This window comes from Arachis stenosperma, chromosome 5 (genome assembly GCF_014773155.1).
Source record: "Arachis stenosperma cultivar V10309 chromosome 5, arast.V10309.gnm1.PFL2, whole genome shotgun sequence".
Classification (NCBI taxonomy): Eukaryota; Viridiplantae; Streptophyta; class Magnoliopsida; order Fabales; family Fabaceae; genus Arachis; species Arachis stenosperma.
The window spans coordinates 31,917,443-31,934,707 of record NC_080381.1 but is presented as its reverse complement, the minus strand read 5'-3'; the positions used below and the strand labels follow the sequence as shown (position 1 = coordinate 31,934,707).

The following is a 17,265-nucleotide window of genomic DNA, read 5'->3' as shown; positions in this document are numbered from 1 at the left end:
GCCTGATTGAGAACCGACAGATGAATTCCGCTATGCCGTGACAGGACATATGCAATCGCTTTCACTGAGAGGATGGGAGGTAGCTGCTGACAACAGTGAGACCCTACACGAGCTTGCCATGGAAAGGAGTAAGAAGGATTGGATGAAGGCTGTAGGAAAGCAGAGAGACGGAAGGGAAGGCATCTTCATACACTTGTCTGAAGCTCTTACACCAATGATATACATAAGTATCACTATCTTTATCTTTATGTCATTTTCGTTCATCATCATACATTTGAGTTTGCCTGACTAAGATTTACAAGATGACCATAGCTTGCTTCAATACTAACAATCTCCGTGGGATCGACCCTTACTCACGTAAGGTTTTATTACTTGGACGACCCAGTGCACTTGCTGGTTAGTTGTGCGAAGTTGTGTAATGCCATGGTATTGAGCGCACCAAGTTTTTGGAGCCATTACCAGGGATTATGAGAGTTGTGAAAAAGTATAGTTCACAATTTCGCCGACCAAGTTTTTGGCGCCGTTGCCGGGGGATTGTTCATGTTTTGAGCAAGCTTTTGGTAACATCAGAGCCAAGATCCGGCAACAACATCAAATTTTTGGTGTTATTGCCCGGGATTGTTTAGGCTGGACAACTGACGGTTCATCTTGTTGCTTAGATTAGGTATTTTTTTTCGAAATTCTTGAAGGTGAATTCTAGAGTTTCATGATGATTTGTTGAGATCTGGCTGGCTGAGAAGCCATGTCTAATCTGATTGGACCGAGGTTTCAACTTATCACCACAAGAGCTTGTTGATTTCGTATCAATCTTGCTTTTGGAGCAGTGATTTGCTAAGGCTTGGCTGACCTTGGTCATGTCTAGTGTTTTGGACCGAAGCTTTCTTTGAAAGCTTGGCTGGCTGTGAAGCCATGTCTAATTCCTGGACCGGAGCCTTAGACTAGCATTGCACTGATTCCTGGAATTCTCATTAAGAATTTTGATACTTTTTTTCACTTAATTTTCGAAAAATACAAAAAAATTTGCAAAACCATAAAATCCCAAAAATATTTCTTGTTTGAGTCTAGAGTCTCATCTTAAGTTTAGTGTCAAATGCATGTTTTTGTTATATTTTTCGAATCCATGCATATATTTTGTGTTCTAATCTTTGAATTCTATTGACTTGAAGTATTTTTTTGTGTCTCATATGCATTCTCATATTGTTAGTGTCAGTAGTACACAAACTGCTAAGTTTGGTGTCTTGCATGCATTGTTATTTGATTCTTGTTGCATTTTGATTATTAAAATCCAAAAATATTTTTAATTTGTGTCTTTTCAAGTCAATGATACAAAGAATTGAAGATTTAGAACATACTGCAGAGGAATTATACAGAAAAAGCTGAGCATTCAAAAATGCCCAGTGAAGAAGGCAGACTGGCGTTTAAACGCCAGCCAGGGTACCTGGTTGGGCGTTTAACGCCCAAAGAGGTAGCATTTTGGGCGTTAAACGCCAGAATGTATACCATTCTGGGCGTTTAACGCCAGGATGGTGCTAGGGAGAAGATTTTGTTTTCAAATCAATTTTTTTCAAATTTTTCAAAATCAAATCTTTTTCAAATCAAATCTTTTCAATCAAATGTTTTCAAATTCAATTTCTTTCCTTTTTAAAAGATACTTACTAACAATTAATGATTTGATTGAACATTTCAAATTTGTTACCTTTTCTGTTGAGAAAGGTTTTTAATGTTTGAATCATATCTTTTCTTGTTAGGCAAGTCATCAATTTTTAAAATCATATCTTTTCAAATTGTTTTTAAAATCATATCTTTTCAAATAGTTTTCAAATCATATCTTCTCAATCACATTTTTTTTTCATATCTTCTTAACCACATCTTTTTCAAATAACTTTCAATCAAATCTTCTTAATTTCTAATTTCAAATTCTTTTTCAAAAATCACTTAATTTCTTTTCCACTTTTATTTTCGAAAATTAATTAAATGTTTTTCAAAATAATTTCAAAATTTTTCACTTGATTTTCGAAAATAAACTTCCCTCCTTCTCACATCCTTCTGTTTATGGAGTGCCACTCCTTCTCAATGCACAATTCGAACCTTATCTAACTAAAGTTCGAATTTATCTTCTCCTTCTTCTTTCTATTTCTCTTTTCCTCTGACACTTAAAGGAATCTCTATACTGTGACATAGAGGATTCCACATTTTCTTGTTCCCTTCTCTTTCATATGAGCAGGAGCAAGGACAAAGGCATTCTTGTTGAAGCTGATCCTGAACCTGAAAGGACTTTGAAGAGAAAGCTAAGAGAAGCCAAAGCACAACTCTCTTTAGAGGACCTGACCGAATTCTTCAAGGAAGAAAACATGGCAGCAGAAAACAACAACAATGCAAACAATGCAAGGAAGGTGCTGGGTGACTTTACTGCACCTACTCCTGATTCTTATGGGAGAAGCATCTCTATCCCTGCCATTGGAGCAAACAACTTTGAGCTTAAGCCTCAATTAGTTTCTCTAATGCAACAGAATTGCAAGTTCCATGGACTTCCAATGGAAGATCCTCATCAGTTTTTAGCTGAATTCTTGCAAATCTGTGACACAGTCAAGACTAATGGGGTTAACCCTGAGGTCTATAGACTGATGCTATTCCCTTTTGCTGTAAGAGACAGAGCTAGAATATGGTTGGACTCTCAACCTAAAGAAAGCCTGGACTCATGGGAAAAGCTAGTCAATGCCTTCTTGGCAAAATTCTTTCCACCACAAAGATGGAGTAAGCTTAGAGTGGAAGTCCAAACCTTCAGACAGAAGGATGGAGAATCCCTCTATGAAGCTTGGGAAAGATACAAACAATTAATCAGAAGATGTCCCTCAGACATGCTTTCTGAATGGAGCATCATAGGTATTTTCTATGATGGTCTCTCTGAACTATCCAAGATGTCCTTGGATAGCTCTGCAGGAGGATCTCTTCATCTGAAGAAGACGCCTACTGAAGCTCAAGAACTGATTGAAATGGTTGCAAATAACCAATTCATGTACACTTCTGAAAGAATCCTGTGAACAATGGGACTAGTCAGAAGAAAGGAGTTCTTGATATTGACACTCTGAATGCCATTTTGGCCCAGAATAAAATATTGACTCAACAAGTCAATTTGATTTCTCAAAGTCTGTCTGGAATGCAAAATGCACCAAACAGTACTAAGGAAGCTTCATCTGAGGAAGAAGCTTATGATCCTGAGAACCCTTCCATGGAAGAGGTAAATTACCTAGGAGAACCCTATGGTAACACCTATAATTCTTCATGGAGAAATCACCCAAATCTTTCATGGAAGAATCACGAGAGACCTCAACAAGGTTTCAATAACAATGGTGGAAGAAACAGGTTTAACAATGGCAAGCCTTTTCCATCATCTTCTCAGCAACAGACAGAGAGCTCTAAGCAGAATAATTCTGACTTAGCAACCATGGTCTCTGATCTGATCAAAACCACTCAAAGTTTCATGACTGAAACTAGATCTTCCATTAGGAATTTGGAAGGACAAGTGGGTCAGCTGAGCAAGAAATTACTGAACTTCCTCCAAGCACTCTCCCAAGTAACACTGAAGAAAATCCAAAAGGAGAGTGCAAAGCCATAAACATGGCCGAATTCTGGGAGGAAGAAGAGGCAGTGAACGCCACTGAGGAAGGCCTCACTGGACGTCCACTGGCCTCTAATGAGTTCCCCAATGAGGAACCTTGGGAATCTGAGGCTCAGACCGAGACCATAGAGATTCCCTTGGACTTGCTACTGCCTTTCATGAGCTCTGATGAGTATTCTCCCTCTGAAGAGGATGAGTATGTCACTGAAGAGCAAGTTGCTAAATACCTTGGAGCAATCATGAAGCTAAATGACAAGTTATTTGGAAATGAGACTTGGGAAGATGAACCTCCCTTGCTCACCAAAGAACTGGATGACCTGTCTAGGCAGAAACTGCCTCAAAAGAGGCAGGATCCTGGGAAGTTTTCTATACCTTGTACCATAGGCACCATGACCTTCAAGAAGGCCTTGTGTGACTTAGGGTCAAGTGTAAACCTCATGCCCCTCTCTGTAATGGAGAAATTAGGGATCTTTGAGGTGCAAGCTGCAAAAATCTCACTAGAAATGGCAGACAACTCAAGAAAACAAGCCCATGGACTTGTAGAGGATGTTCTGGTTAAGGTTGAAAACCATTACATTCCTACTGATTTCATAGTCCTAGAGACTGGGAAGTGCATGGATGAATCCATCATCCTTGGCAGACCATTCCTAGCCACAGCAAAGGCTGTGATTGATGTTGATAGAGGAGAGTTGATCATTCAAGTGAATGAAGAATCCATGGTGTTTAAGGCCCAAGGATATCCCTCTATCATCATGGAGAAGAAGCATGAAGAGCTTCTCTCAAAACAGAGCCAAGCAGAGCCCCCACAGTCAAACTCTAAGTTTGGTGTTGGGAGGCCACAACCAAAATCTAAGTTTGGTGTTGAAACCCCACATTCAAACTCTAAGTTTGGTGTTGGGAGGTTTCAACAAGGTTCTGAGTGTTTCTGAGGCTCCATGGGAGTCCTCTGTCAAGCTAATGACACTAAAGAAGCGCTTGTTGGGAGGCAACCCAATGTTTTATAATTAATTTTCTTTTGTTATTTTATCTTTTTTGTAGGTTGATGATCATAAGAAGTCACAAAAACAATGAAAAAAGCAAAAACAAAATGAAAAACAGGAAGAAAAACAGCACACCCTGGAGGAAGATGCTGCTGGCGTTCAAACGCCAGTCAGCCTAGCAGTTGGGCGTTTAACGCCCAGTCTGGCACCTTTCTGGGCGTTTAACGCCAGAAAAGGGCACCAGACTGGCGTTAAACGCCAGTAAAGGGCAAGAACCTGGCGTTAAACGCCAGGAATGGGCACCAGCCCGGCGTTTAACGCCAGAAATGCCTCAAAACGTGGTTTTGAGCAACATATGGTGCAGGGATGACTTTTCCTTGACACTACAGGATCTGTGGACCCCACAGGACCCTACCATCACTCTCTCTCTTCTTCCCCCATTCACCAATCACCTCAACACCTTTTCCCCAAAAACCCCTCACCTATCAAATCCCATCTTTCTCTTCACCACTCACACCCATCCTTCATAAAACCCCACCAACCTCACCCTTCGAATTCAAACCACTTTCCCTCCCAAACCCACCCTCAAATGGCTGAACCCTCATCCCCCTCTTTCCTATATATACCCCTCTTTACCCCTTCATTTTCACACAACCTAAACACCATTTCTCCCCCTTTGGCCGAACACACTACCCTCCCCCTCTTCCTCATTTCTTCTTCTTCTACTCCCTTCTTTCTTCTTTTGCTCGAGGACGAGCAAACATTTTAAGTTTGGTGTGGTAAAAGCGTTGCTTTTTCGTTTTTCCATAACCATTATGGCACCAAAGGCCGGAGAAACCTCTAAAAAGAGGAAAGGGAAAGCAAAAGCTTCCACCTCCGAGTCATGGGAGATGGATAGATTCCTCTCAAAGGTGCATCAAGACCACTTCTATGAAGTTGTGGCCTTGAAGAAGGTGATCCCCGAAGTCCCCTTTTTACTCAAAAAGGGTGAATATCCGGAGATCCGCCATGAGATCCAAAGAAGAGGTTGGGAAGTTCTCACCAACCCCATTCAACAAGTTGGAATCTTGATGGTTCAAGAGTTCTATGCCAATGCATGGATCACAAAGAACCATGACCAAAGTGTGAACCCGAATCCAAAGAATTATCTTACTATGGTTCGGGGGAAATACTTGGATTTTAGTCCGGAGAGTGTGAGGGTGGCGTTCAACTTGCCTATGATGCAAGGAGATGAGCATCCTTTCACTAGAAGGGTCAACTTTGATCAAAGGTTGGACCAAGTCCTCACAGTCATATGTGAAGAGGGCGCACAATAGAAGCAAGATTCAAGAGGAAAGCCGGTCCAATTGAGAAGGCATGACCTCAAGCCCGTGGCTAGAGGATGGTTAGAGTTCATACAACGCTCAATCATTCCCACTAGCAACCGGTCCGAAGTTACCATAGACCGGGCCATCATGATCCATAGTATCATGATTGGAGAGGAAATAGAGGTTCATGAGGTTATAGCTCAAGAACTCTATAAAGTGGCAGACAAGACCTCCACTGTGGCAAGGTTAGCCTTTCCTCACCTCATTTGTCACCTCTGTTATTCAGTTGGAGTTGACATAGAGGGTGACATCTCCATTGATGAGGACAAGCCCATCACCAAGAAAAGGATGGAGTATACAAGGGACCCTACTCATCATGAGATCCCTGAGATTCCTCAAGGAATGAGTTTTCCTCCACAAAACTATTGGGAGCAACTGAATACCTCCGTAGGAGAGTTGAGTTCCAACATGGGACAACTAAGGGTGGAGCACCAAGAACACTCCATCATCCTTCATGAGATTAGAGAAGATCAAAGAATCATGAGGGAGGAGCAACAAAGGCAAGGAAGAGACATTGAGGAGCTCAAGCACTCCATAGGACCTTCAAAAGCAAGGAAGAGCCGCCATCACTAAGGTGGACCCATTCCTTGATTTCCTTGTTCTTTATTCCTTTGTTTGTCGAATTTTATGCTTTATGTTATCCATGTTTGTGTCTTATGATCATTAGTGTCTTAGTGTCTATGCCTTAAAGTTATGAATGTCCTATGAATCCATCACCTTTCTTGAATAAAAATGTGCTTAATTGAAAAAGGAAGAATTGCATGAATTTTGAATTTTATAATAGTTTAATTATTTTGATGTGGTGGCAATATTTTTGTTCTCTGAATGTATGTGTAAACAGTGCATATGTATCTTGAATTTGTGGTTCATGAATGTTGGCTCTTGAAAGAATGATGAAAAAGGAGACATGTTACTGAGGATCTGAAAAATCAATAAAATGATTCTTGAAGCAAGAAAAAGCTATTCAAAAAAAAAAAAAACCGAAAAAAAGAAAAAAAAAATCGAAAAAAAAAAGAAAGAAAAGAAAGAAAAAGAAAAGAAATAAAGTTGTGATCCAAGGCAAATAAGAGTGTGCTTAAGAACCCTGGACACCTCTAATTGGGGACTTTAGCAAAGCTGAGTCACAATCTGAAAAGGTTCACCCAATTATGTGTCTGTGGCATGTATGTATCCGGTGGTAATACTGGAAGACAGAGTGCTTTGGGCCACAGCCAAGACTCAATAAATAGCTATGTTCAAGAATCATCATACTTTACTAGGAGAATCATTAACACTATCTGGACTCTGAGTTCCTAAAGAAGCCAACCATTCTGAATTTCAAGGGATAGATTGAGATGCCAAAACTGTTCAGAGACAGAAGGTTAAAAGCCCCGCTCATCTAATTAATACTGATCTTCACAGATGTTTTTGGAATTCATTGCATATTCTCTTCTTTTGATCTTATTTGATTTTCAGTTGCTTGAGGACAAGCAACAATTTAAGTTTGGTGTTGTGATGAGCGGATAATTTGTATACTTTTTGGCATTGTTTTTAGTATGTTTTTGATATCTTTTAGTTAGATTTTAGTACATTTTTATTAGTTTTTATTTAAAATTCACTTTTCTGGACTTTACTATGAGTTTGTGTGTTTTTCTGTGATTTCAGGTATTTTCTGGCTGAAATTGAGGGACCTGAGCAAAAATCTGATTCAGAGACCAAAAAGGACTGCAGATGCTGTTGGATTCTGACCTCCCTGCACTCGAAGTGGATTTTCTGGAGCTACAGAAGCCCAATTGGCGCGCTCTCAACGGCGTTGGAAAGTAGACATCCAGGGCTTTCCAGCAATATATAATAGTCCATACTTTGTCCAAGATTTGATGGCCCAAACCCGCGAAGCAATCCGGCCTCAGGAATTCCAGCGTTAAACGCCGGAACAGGAATAAAAGTTGGAGTTAAACGCCCAAACTGGCATGGGAGCTGGCGTTTAACTCCAGAAAAGGTCTCTACACGAATTTCCTTGATTGCTCAGCCCAAGCACACACCAAGTGGGCCCGGAAGTGGATTTTTATGTCATTTACTCATTTCTGTACACCTTAGGTTACTAGTTTACTATTAATAGGACCTTTTACTATTGTATTAGTAGACTTTGGTAGCTATCTTCACTTTTATGCTATCTTAGATCTTTGGGAGGCTGGCCATTCGGCCATGCCTGGACCTTATGCTTATGTATTTTCAACGGTGGAGTTTCTACACACCATAGATTAAGGGTGTGAAGCTCTGCTGTACCTCGAGTATTAATGCAATTACTATTGTTCTTCTATTCAACTCCGCTTGTTCTTTATCTAAGATATCACTCGTTCTTCAACCTATGAACAAGGTGACTGACAACCATTCTTGTTCTACAAGCATTCGAGGCTTTAGTGAATATCTCTTGGATTTCTGATTGCATGATGCATGGTTGATCGCCTGACAACCGAGTGCTCGCCTGACAAACGAGCCAACCATTCCGTGAGATCAGAGTCTTCGTGGTATAGGCAAGAACTGATGGCAGCATTCAAGAGAATCCGGAAGGTCTAACCTTGTCTGTGGTGTTCTAAGTAGGATTCAATGACTGAATGACTGTGACGTGCTTCAAACCCTGAGGGCGGGGCGTTAGTGATAACGCAAAAGAATCACTGGATTCTATTCCGTGCCTGATTGAGAACCGACAGATGAATTCCGCTATGCCGTGACAGGACATATGCAATCGCTTTCACTGAGAGGATGGGAGGTAGCTGCTGACAACAGTGAGACCCTACACGAGCTTGCCATGGAAAGGAGTAAGAAGGATTGGATGAAGGCTGTAGGAAAGCAGAGAGACGGAAGGGAAGGCATCTTCATACACTTGTCTGAAGCTCTTACACCAATGATATACATAAGTATCACTATCTTTATCTTTATGTCATTTTCGTTCATCATCATACATTTGAGTTTGCCTGACTAAGATTTACAAGATGACCATAGCTTGCTTCAATACTAACAATCTCCGTGGGATCGACCCTTACTCACGTAAGGTTTTATTACTTGGACGACCCAGTGCACTTGCTGGTTAGTTGTGCGAAGTTGTGTAATGCCATGGTATTGAGCGCACCAAGTTTTTGGAGCCATTACCAGGGATTATGAGAGTTGTGAAAAAGTATAGTTCACAATTTCGCCGACCAGCAATCTTTAAGTGTGGGGAGGTCAATACCGATCTCCATGGGTTAGTTATTTCCTATTTCAACACCAATGTTTTATTTTATTTGATAGTTCATTGTTGCATTTGCATATTTGTTTGATTTTTGCATATTTTACCACTTGGTTAAAGTAATAATTTCTTTTGCAAGAAACTTTTTTATAGCATTTCACTAATTGAATAAAATTTTTTGTTACACTTATTTGAAGTTGTATTTGGAACATGGTTTTTGAGTCAAAGAACACACAACCTGTTAGATTTTGAGCTTATTTATATGGTTACATTATTTAACCATAAATTTTTATTCTTGTGTGTTTCCTTCTCTATAATTGCAATATCTGCTTTGTTCCATTATATATGTCCATTATTTAGTGTATTTACATGCTTGCATAAGATTGAGGCCATTATTTGTTATTAGCTCACTTATCCCAAATAAGCCTACATTTTACATCGCCCTTTTTAGCCACTTTGAACTTTTTAGCCCCCTTCTATTTCATAACCACATTACTAGCCTTAAGCAGAAAAACAAAATAAAAATCCTAAGTTGAATCCTTGGTTAGCTTAAGATAGATATTGTGTATAATTTAAGTGTGGGCAAACTATGAGAACATGGGTTAATAAGGGAATGTATCATGTTTCTAATTTATTTGAATATTGGGAATTTGGGAACCTACTCATGAAAAAACCAAAATAAAAAAAATAATAAAAAATCCATGTGCATTGATAAGTTATGTTTGCTTTTATGATTCAAAAAAAATTATGAATAAGGGGACAAAATTACCCCAATAATAAGTTTAGTAGAGAAATCAATGCACATGGAAGTAAAATCAAAATAAAATTGGTACATGAGTATGTGATAAAAAGTGGGAAAATTATGGGAAGCTAAGTATAATTTTAAAATTTTTATAGAGTATGTATATATTAGGTGAGATCTTAGACTACTCAAGGATTCACTTTACTAGCTCACTTAGCCTTATATATACCCTTACCTTCACCTCAGCCCCATTACAACCCTGAAAAGACCTCGGATGTTTGCATTGGTATGCTAAATATTTGTTGATTGATTAGATGAATAACAAAGTTTTAAAAAAGCATGACTAGAGAAGAGTAGAGTGATTACCCTATACACTAGAGAGATTAGAGTGATATACACTACCAGTGAGGGTTCAGTGCTTAATTCTATGTTCCCTGCTTTCATGAGCTATCCTCTTACAAGTTTACTTGTCTTTATTTTATATGATTTGAATTAGTAAAATCTTATTTATGTTTGTCTTGGAGAACTTATTTATTTTTAACCAAGTAGGTAGAAACATTTTTGCATGTAGTTGCATTCATATAGATAGGTTGCATTTCATACATCCTACCATTCCTCTTCATCTTTATAGTTTCTCTTGAGCTTAGCATGAGGACATGCTATTGTTTAAGTGTGGGGAGGTTGATAAACCACTATTTTATGGTCTATCTTGTGCTTAATTGAGTGGATTTTATCAACTCTTTACCCACTTATTCATACTATTTGCGTGGTTTTACATTTGCCTTCCTAATTATGTGCTTTGATTGAAAACATGCTTCTTTGGCCTTAAGTTCCCTATGTTTAATCCTCTCTTATTACAATTAGATGCCTTGATATGTGTGTTAACTGTTTTCAGATATTATAGGACAGGAATGGCTCAGAGGATGGAAAGGAAGAATGCAAAAATAGAAGGAATACAAGAAGTTGGAGAAACTGCTAAGCTGTCCAGCCTGACCTCTTCACACTCAAATGGCTATAACTTTATCTATAAAGGTCTAAACGATGCAGTTTTAGTTGCGTTGGAAAGCTAACGTCCGGGGCTTCGATTTAATATATAATATCCCATAGTTGCCCTGACACTAGGTGACGCGAACACGTGATCCACGTGGACGCGTTGCATCTGCGAACTTCAATCCGCGCGGCCGTGTGGGCGACGCCTCCGCGTCACTTGCCCGCGACCTGAACGTACCAGAATACGAAGGGGACAATTTTGGGCTATTTTTGACCCAGTTTTTAGCCCAGAAAACACAGATTAGAGGCTATAAAGTGGGGAAATGCATCCATTCATCATCATGCTCTCATAATTCACGATTTTAGGATTAGATGTAGTTTTTAGAGAGAGAGGTTCTCTCCTCTCTCTTAGGATTTAGGATTTTAGGATTTCTATTAGTTTAGTTCAATTCATCTTCATTCCAGGTTCTATATTCCTTCAATATTTATTTTCTACTTTTATTTACTCTAATACTTTTATTTGTATTTGATTTATCTTGCCCAATTGGCTTATGAACCTTTCCATGTTATGACTTGAATTTATATTTAGACGTAGTTTGATTGCTTTATTTACATGAATGCTTTTAATTTAATTTAGATATTTTTTCTTTTGGGTTTGGTTGATTAATTGGTGACTCTTGAGTTATCAAACTCATTGTTGATTGAAAATTGGAATTCTTCAAGAATTGATTCGAGATCCAATAACTCTAACTTTTCCCAAGGAAAGACTGGGACTTGAGGATTCGAATTAATTTATCCACTTAACTTACCTTCATAGTTAGAGGTTAACAAAGTGGGAGAAAAATCCAATTCTCATCACAATTGATAAGGATAACTAGGATAGGACTTCCAGTTCTTATACCTTGCCAAGAGATTTTATTATTGTTAATTTATTTTGCTTGTCATTTAAATATACCTGTGCCCATTACCCAAACTTCAAAACCCCGATTTACAATTTTCATAACCAATAATAAGAACATACCTCCTTGCAATTCCTTGAGAAGACGACCCGAGGTTTAAATACTCGGTTATCAATTTTAAAGGGGTTTGTTACTTGTGACAACCAAAACATTTGCACAAAGGGATTTCTGTTGGTTTAGAATCTATATCTACAACGCGACTATTTTTATAAAATTCTTTACTAGCAAAAATCCTAACGTCACCGACGTTATCTAGAGTTGCAAACCAATATTGTCTTGTTTGTTACCAATGTCAGAAATATGGAAATGTCTTCCAAAGGGATGAGATGCCTTAGCAACCCATGCATTTTTGTAAAATCTTTGATGTATGGAGCATTGATTTTATGAGACCTTTTTCTAGTTCAAATGGGTTTCTTTACATCCTTTTAGCTGTTCACTATATGTCAAAGTAGGTAGAAGCGATTCCAACCCGTGTTGACGATGCTAACATGGTTGTTTCTTTCATAAGATACAATATTATTTGCCGATATGGGTCACCACAAGCAATCGTGAGCGACCACAGAACTCATTTTTGCAATAGAGAAATGGAAGCATTGATGAAGAGATATGGTGTAATGCACAAAGTTGCCACTACTTATCACCCTCAAACCAATTTTCATTCTGAGGTATCCAACCGAGAGATCAAGAGAATTTTTGGAGAAAGTGGTGAATCCACATTAGAAAGATTGGAGTTCTTGGTTGGGTGATGCCTTTTAGGCTTACCAGACGGTTTATAACACCCCATTAGGGATGGGTCCCTTTTGGATCGTCTATGGTATGACATGCCACTTCCCAGTTGAGATAGAGCACAAAGCATATTGGGCAGTTAAGCAGTACAACATGGACTTTACACAAGCGGGTATTGCCAGAAATATACAAATAAAAGAACTAGAATGCCTTAGGATCAAATCATATAAAAGTGCAAGGATCTATAAGGAAAGGACTAAGGCATTCCATAATTACTGTATCCGCAAGAAGGACTTTTAAGAAGGTGATGAGGTTCTCTTCTACAATTCAAGACTCTATCTCATGCCGGGCAAGCTTTGTTCAAGATGGAATGGTCCTTATAAGGTTAAGGAAGTGAAGCCCTATGGCGTAATGAAGCTCTTTCATCCTCAAAGTGGAACCACTTTTAAAGTGAATGGTCATCAGGTGAAGCGTTATCATGGCTATAAATCACAGAAGGAGTTAGAGGTGTATCTTCTCATGGATGCTCTTGTCTAACTTAAGGACGTTAAAGAAAGGTGATCGGTGGGAGTCACTCCACCATGATATGATTTTCCAATTTCCTTTCTTATGTCTAGTTCATTTTTTTATTCTTGGTTGTCTTCTAAAAGTTTAGTCATATAGGATGTAAATAGTTAAGTTCTAAAGAGTTTTGTTGTAGTACTTTGGTTTTGGAGTCTTAATATACTTGTGTACGTGACCAAGTTTTTGCGTACGCGACCCTTTTTTTTTGTTCCAACCCCGCATACACAGCCACTGTTCGCGTACGCAGAAGCGTGATAAACCATAATTTTATGGTTTATCTTGTATTGAATTGAGTGGATTTTATCAACTTATTTTATATTTATTCACTGATATAGCATGGTTTTGTGAATTTCTCCTAATTGTGCTTAGTGATTAAAAACATACTTTTTGAGACTTTAAGTAATTGATTTATTTCACTTATTCCTTCTATTTGGTGCCTTGACATATGTATTCAAGTGTTTCAAGATATATAGGATAAGAACAGTATGGAAAAGTGAAGAAGATAGCATGCAAAAGTGAGGAATCATAAAAATTAGAAGCTTAGGAATTTTGCCAGCCTGCGTATGCGAGATCACACCCGCGTATGCATCATCTAAATCTTTATAATCCCACATATGCAAAACTATGGCCGTGTACTTGACCCTTGAGTTTTGACAAAGTCGCGTATGCATGCACCTGCCGCATACGCGAGATATTCGGAACGTTCCTCGTTAAAAAAAAACGTGTGAGAGGTGATTTCTGAAGTCTTTTGGACCCATTTCCAAGCCCAACTTGAAGCTAATTGAGGGAAGGATGGAGGGGGAACAACACTCATACACATATAGATAGAATTTACCTAGTTTTTGCTCTTAGTTTTCTAGAGAGAGAAACTCTACTTTCTCTCTAGGTTTTCTTAGGATCATTACACTTTTGTTATTGCATTTTAATTTGGATCTTGTTTAATTTTAGTTTTCCTCTTGAATTAATAGTTGTTTGGTCGGCGAAATTGTGAACTATACTTTTTCACAACTCTCATAATCCCTGGTAATGGCTCCAAAAACTTGGTGCGCTCAATACCATGGCATTACACAACTTCGCACAACTAACCAGCAAGTGCACTGGGTCGTCCAAGTAATAAAACCTTACGTGAGTAAGGGTCGATCCCACGGAGATTGTTAGTATTGAAGCAAGCTATGGTCATCTTGTAAATCTTAGTCAGGCAAACTCAAATGTATGATGATGAACGAAAATGACATAAAGATAAAGATAGTGATACTTATGTATATCATTGGTGTAAGAGCTTCAGACAAGTGTATGAAGATGCCTTCCCTTCCGTCTCTCTGCTTTCCTACAGCCTTCATCCAATCCTTCTTACTCCTTTCCATGGCAAGCTCGTGTAGGGTCTCACTGTTGTCAGCAGCTACCTCCCATCCTCTCAGTGAAAGCGATTGCATATGTCCTGTCACGGCATAGCGGAATTCATCTGTCGGTTCTCAATCAGGCGCGGAATAGAATCCAGTGATTCTTTTGCGTTATCACTAACGCCCCCGCCCTCAGGGTTTGAAGCACGTCACAGTCATTCAGTCATTGAATCCTACTCAGAACACCACAGACAAGGTTAGACCTTCCGGATTCTCTTGAATGCTGCCATCAGGTCCTGCCTATACCACGAAGACTCTGATCTCACGGAATGGTTGGCTCGTTTGTCAGGCGAGCACTCGGTTGTCAGGCGATCAACCATGCATCATGCAATCAGAAATCCAAGAGATATTCACTAAAGCCTCGAATGCTTGTAGAACAAGAATGGTTGTCAGTCACCTTGTTCATAGGTTGAAGAACGAGTGATATCTTAGATAAAGAACAAGCGGAGTTGAATAGAAGAACAATAGTAATTGCATTAATACTCGAGGTACAGCAGAGCTTCACACCCTTAATCTATGGTGTGTAGAAACTCCACCGTTGAAAATACATAAGCATAAGGTCCAGGCATGGCCGAATGGCCAGCCTCCCAAAGATCTAAGATAGCATAAAAGTGAAGATAGCTACCAAAGTCTACTAATACAATAGTAAAAGGTCCTATTAATAGTAAACTAGTAACCTAAGGTGTACAGAAATGAGTAAATGACATAAAAATCCACTTCCGGGCCCACTTGGTGTGTGCTTGGGCTGAGCAATCAAGGAAATTCGTGTAGAGACCTTTTCTGGAGTTAAACGCCAGCTCCCATGCCAGTTTGGGCGTTTAACTCCAACTTTTATTCCTGTTCCGGCGTTTAACGCTGGAATTCCTGAGGCCGGATTGCTTCGCGGGTTTGGGCCATCAAATCTTGGACAAAGTATGGACTATTATATATTGCTGGAAAGCCCTAGATGTCTACTTTCCAACGCCGTTGAGAGCGCGCCAATTGGGCTTCTGTAGCTCCAGAAAATCCACTTCGAGTGCAGGGAGGTCAGAATCCAACAGCATCTGCAGTCCTTTTTGGTCTCTGAATCAGATTTTTGCTCAGGTCCCTCAATTTCAGCCAGAAAATACCTGAAATCACAGAAAAACACACAAACTCATAGTAAAGTCCAGAAAAGTGAATTTTAAATAAAAACTAATAAAAATGTACTAAAATCTAACTAAAAGATATCAAAAACATACTAAAAACAATGCCAAAAAGTATACAAATTATCCGCTCATCACAACACCAAACTTAAATTGTTGCTTGTCCTCAAGCAACTGAAAATCAAATAAGATCAAAAGAAGAGAATATGCAATGAATTCCAAAAACATCTGTGAAGATCAGTATTAATTAGATGAGCGGGGCTTTTAACCTTCTGTCTCTGAACAGTTTTGGCATCTCAATCTATCCCTTGAAATTCAGAATGGTTGGCTTCTTTAGGAACTCAGAGTCCAGATAGTGTTAATGATTCTCCTAGTAAAGTATGATGATTCTTGAACATAGCTATTTATTGAGTCTTGGCTGTGGCCCAAAGCACTCTGTCTTCCAGTATTACCACCGGATACATACATGCCACAGACACATAATTGGGTGAACCTTTTCAGATTGTGACTCAGCTTTGCTAAAGTCCCCAATTAGAGGTGTCCAGGGTTCTTAAGCACACTCTTATTTGCCTTGGATCACAACTTTATTTCTTTTCTTTTTCTTTCTTTTCTTTCTTTTTTTTTTTTTTTTTTTTTTTTTCGGTTTTTTTTTCTTTTTTTTTTTTTTTGAATAGCTTTTTCTTGCTTCAAGAATCATTTTATTGATTTTTCAGATCCTCAGTAACATGTCTCCTTTTTCATCATTCTTTCAAGAGCCAACATTCATGAACCACAAATTCAAGATACATATGCACTGTTTACACATACATTCAGAGAACAAAAATATTGCCACCACATCAAAATAATTAAACTATTATAAAATTCAAAATTCATGCAATTCTTCCTTTTTCAATTAAGCACATTTTTATTCAAGAAAGGTGATGGATTCATAGGACATTCATAACTTTAAGGCATAGACACTAAGACACTAATGATCATAAGACACAAACATGGATAACATAAAGCATAAAATTCGACAAACAAAGGAATAAAGAACAAGGAAATCAAGGAATGGGTCCACCTTAGTGATGGCGGCTCTTCCTTGCTTTTGAAGGTCCTATGGAGTGCTTGAGCTCCTCAATGTCTCTTTCTTGTCTTTGTTGCTCCTCCCTCATGATTCTTTGATCTTCTCTAATCTCATGAAGGATGATGGAGTGTTCTTGGTGCTCCACCCTTAGTTGTCCCATGTTGGAACTTAATTCTCCTAGGGAGGTGTTCAGTTGCTCCCAATAGTTTTGTGGAGGAAAGTTCATCCCTTGAGGAATCTCAGGGATCTCATGGTGAGAGGGGTCTCTTGTGTACTCCATCCTTTTCTTGGTGATGGGCTTGTCCTCATCAATGGAGATGTCACCCTCTATGTCAACTCCAACTGAATAACAGAGGTGACAAATGAGGTGAGGAAAGGCTAACCTTGCCACAGTGGAGGTCTTGTCTGCCACTTTATAGAGTTCTTGAGCTATAACCTCATGAACTTCTATTTCTTCTCCAATCATGATGCTATGGATCATGATGGCCCGGTCTATGGTAACTTCGGACCGGTTGCTAGTGGG

General features: G+C 39.0%; 1 protein-coding gene and 1 non-coding gene across 2 annotated transcripts; one reads left to right on the top strand and one right to left on the bottom strand.

Annotated features, from left to right (window-relative positions):
* Nucleotides 1-2,756: 2,756 nt before the first annotated feature.
* LOC130984220 (small nucleolar RNA R71) lies at nucleotides 2,757-2,864 on the bottom strand. Its single transcript, XR_009088168.1, has one exon. It is a non-coding gene; the product is annotated as a small nucleolar RNA R71 (small nucleolar RNA).
* A 9,582-nt stretch (nucleotides 2,865-12,446) lies between these two features.
* Nucleotides 12,447-13,125, top strand: LOC130980661 (uncharacterized). The gene is made up of 3 exons (XM_057904320.1): nucleotides 12,447-12,527; nucleotides 12,619-12,760; nucleotides 12,893-13,125. Exons 1-3 carry the CDS (start codon nucleotides 12,447-12,449, stop codon nucleotides 13,123-13,125), a joined length of 456 nt encoding a protein of 151 aa, XP_057760303.1.
* The last annotated feature ends 4,140 nt before the right edge of the window (nucleotides 13,126-17,265 follow it).

Coding starts and splice junctions, on each gene's coding strand:
- LOC130980661 (XM_057904320.1), top strand. CDS start 12,447: ATGGAAGCATTGATGAAGAGATATGGTGTAATGCACAAAGTTGCCACT. Junction 12,528..12,618: donor AAACCAATTTTCATTCTGAG/GTATCCAACCGA, acceptor GATGCCTTTTAG/GCTTACCAGACGGTTTATAA. Junction 12,761..12,892: donor CATGGACTTTACACAAGCGG/GTATTGCCAGAA, acceptor ACTTTTAAGAAG/GTGATGAGGTTCTCTTCTAC.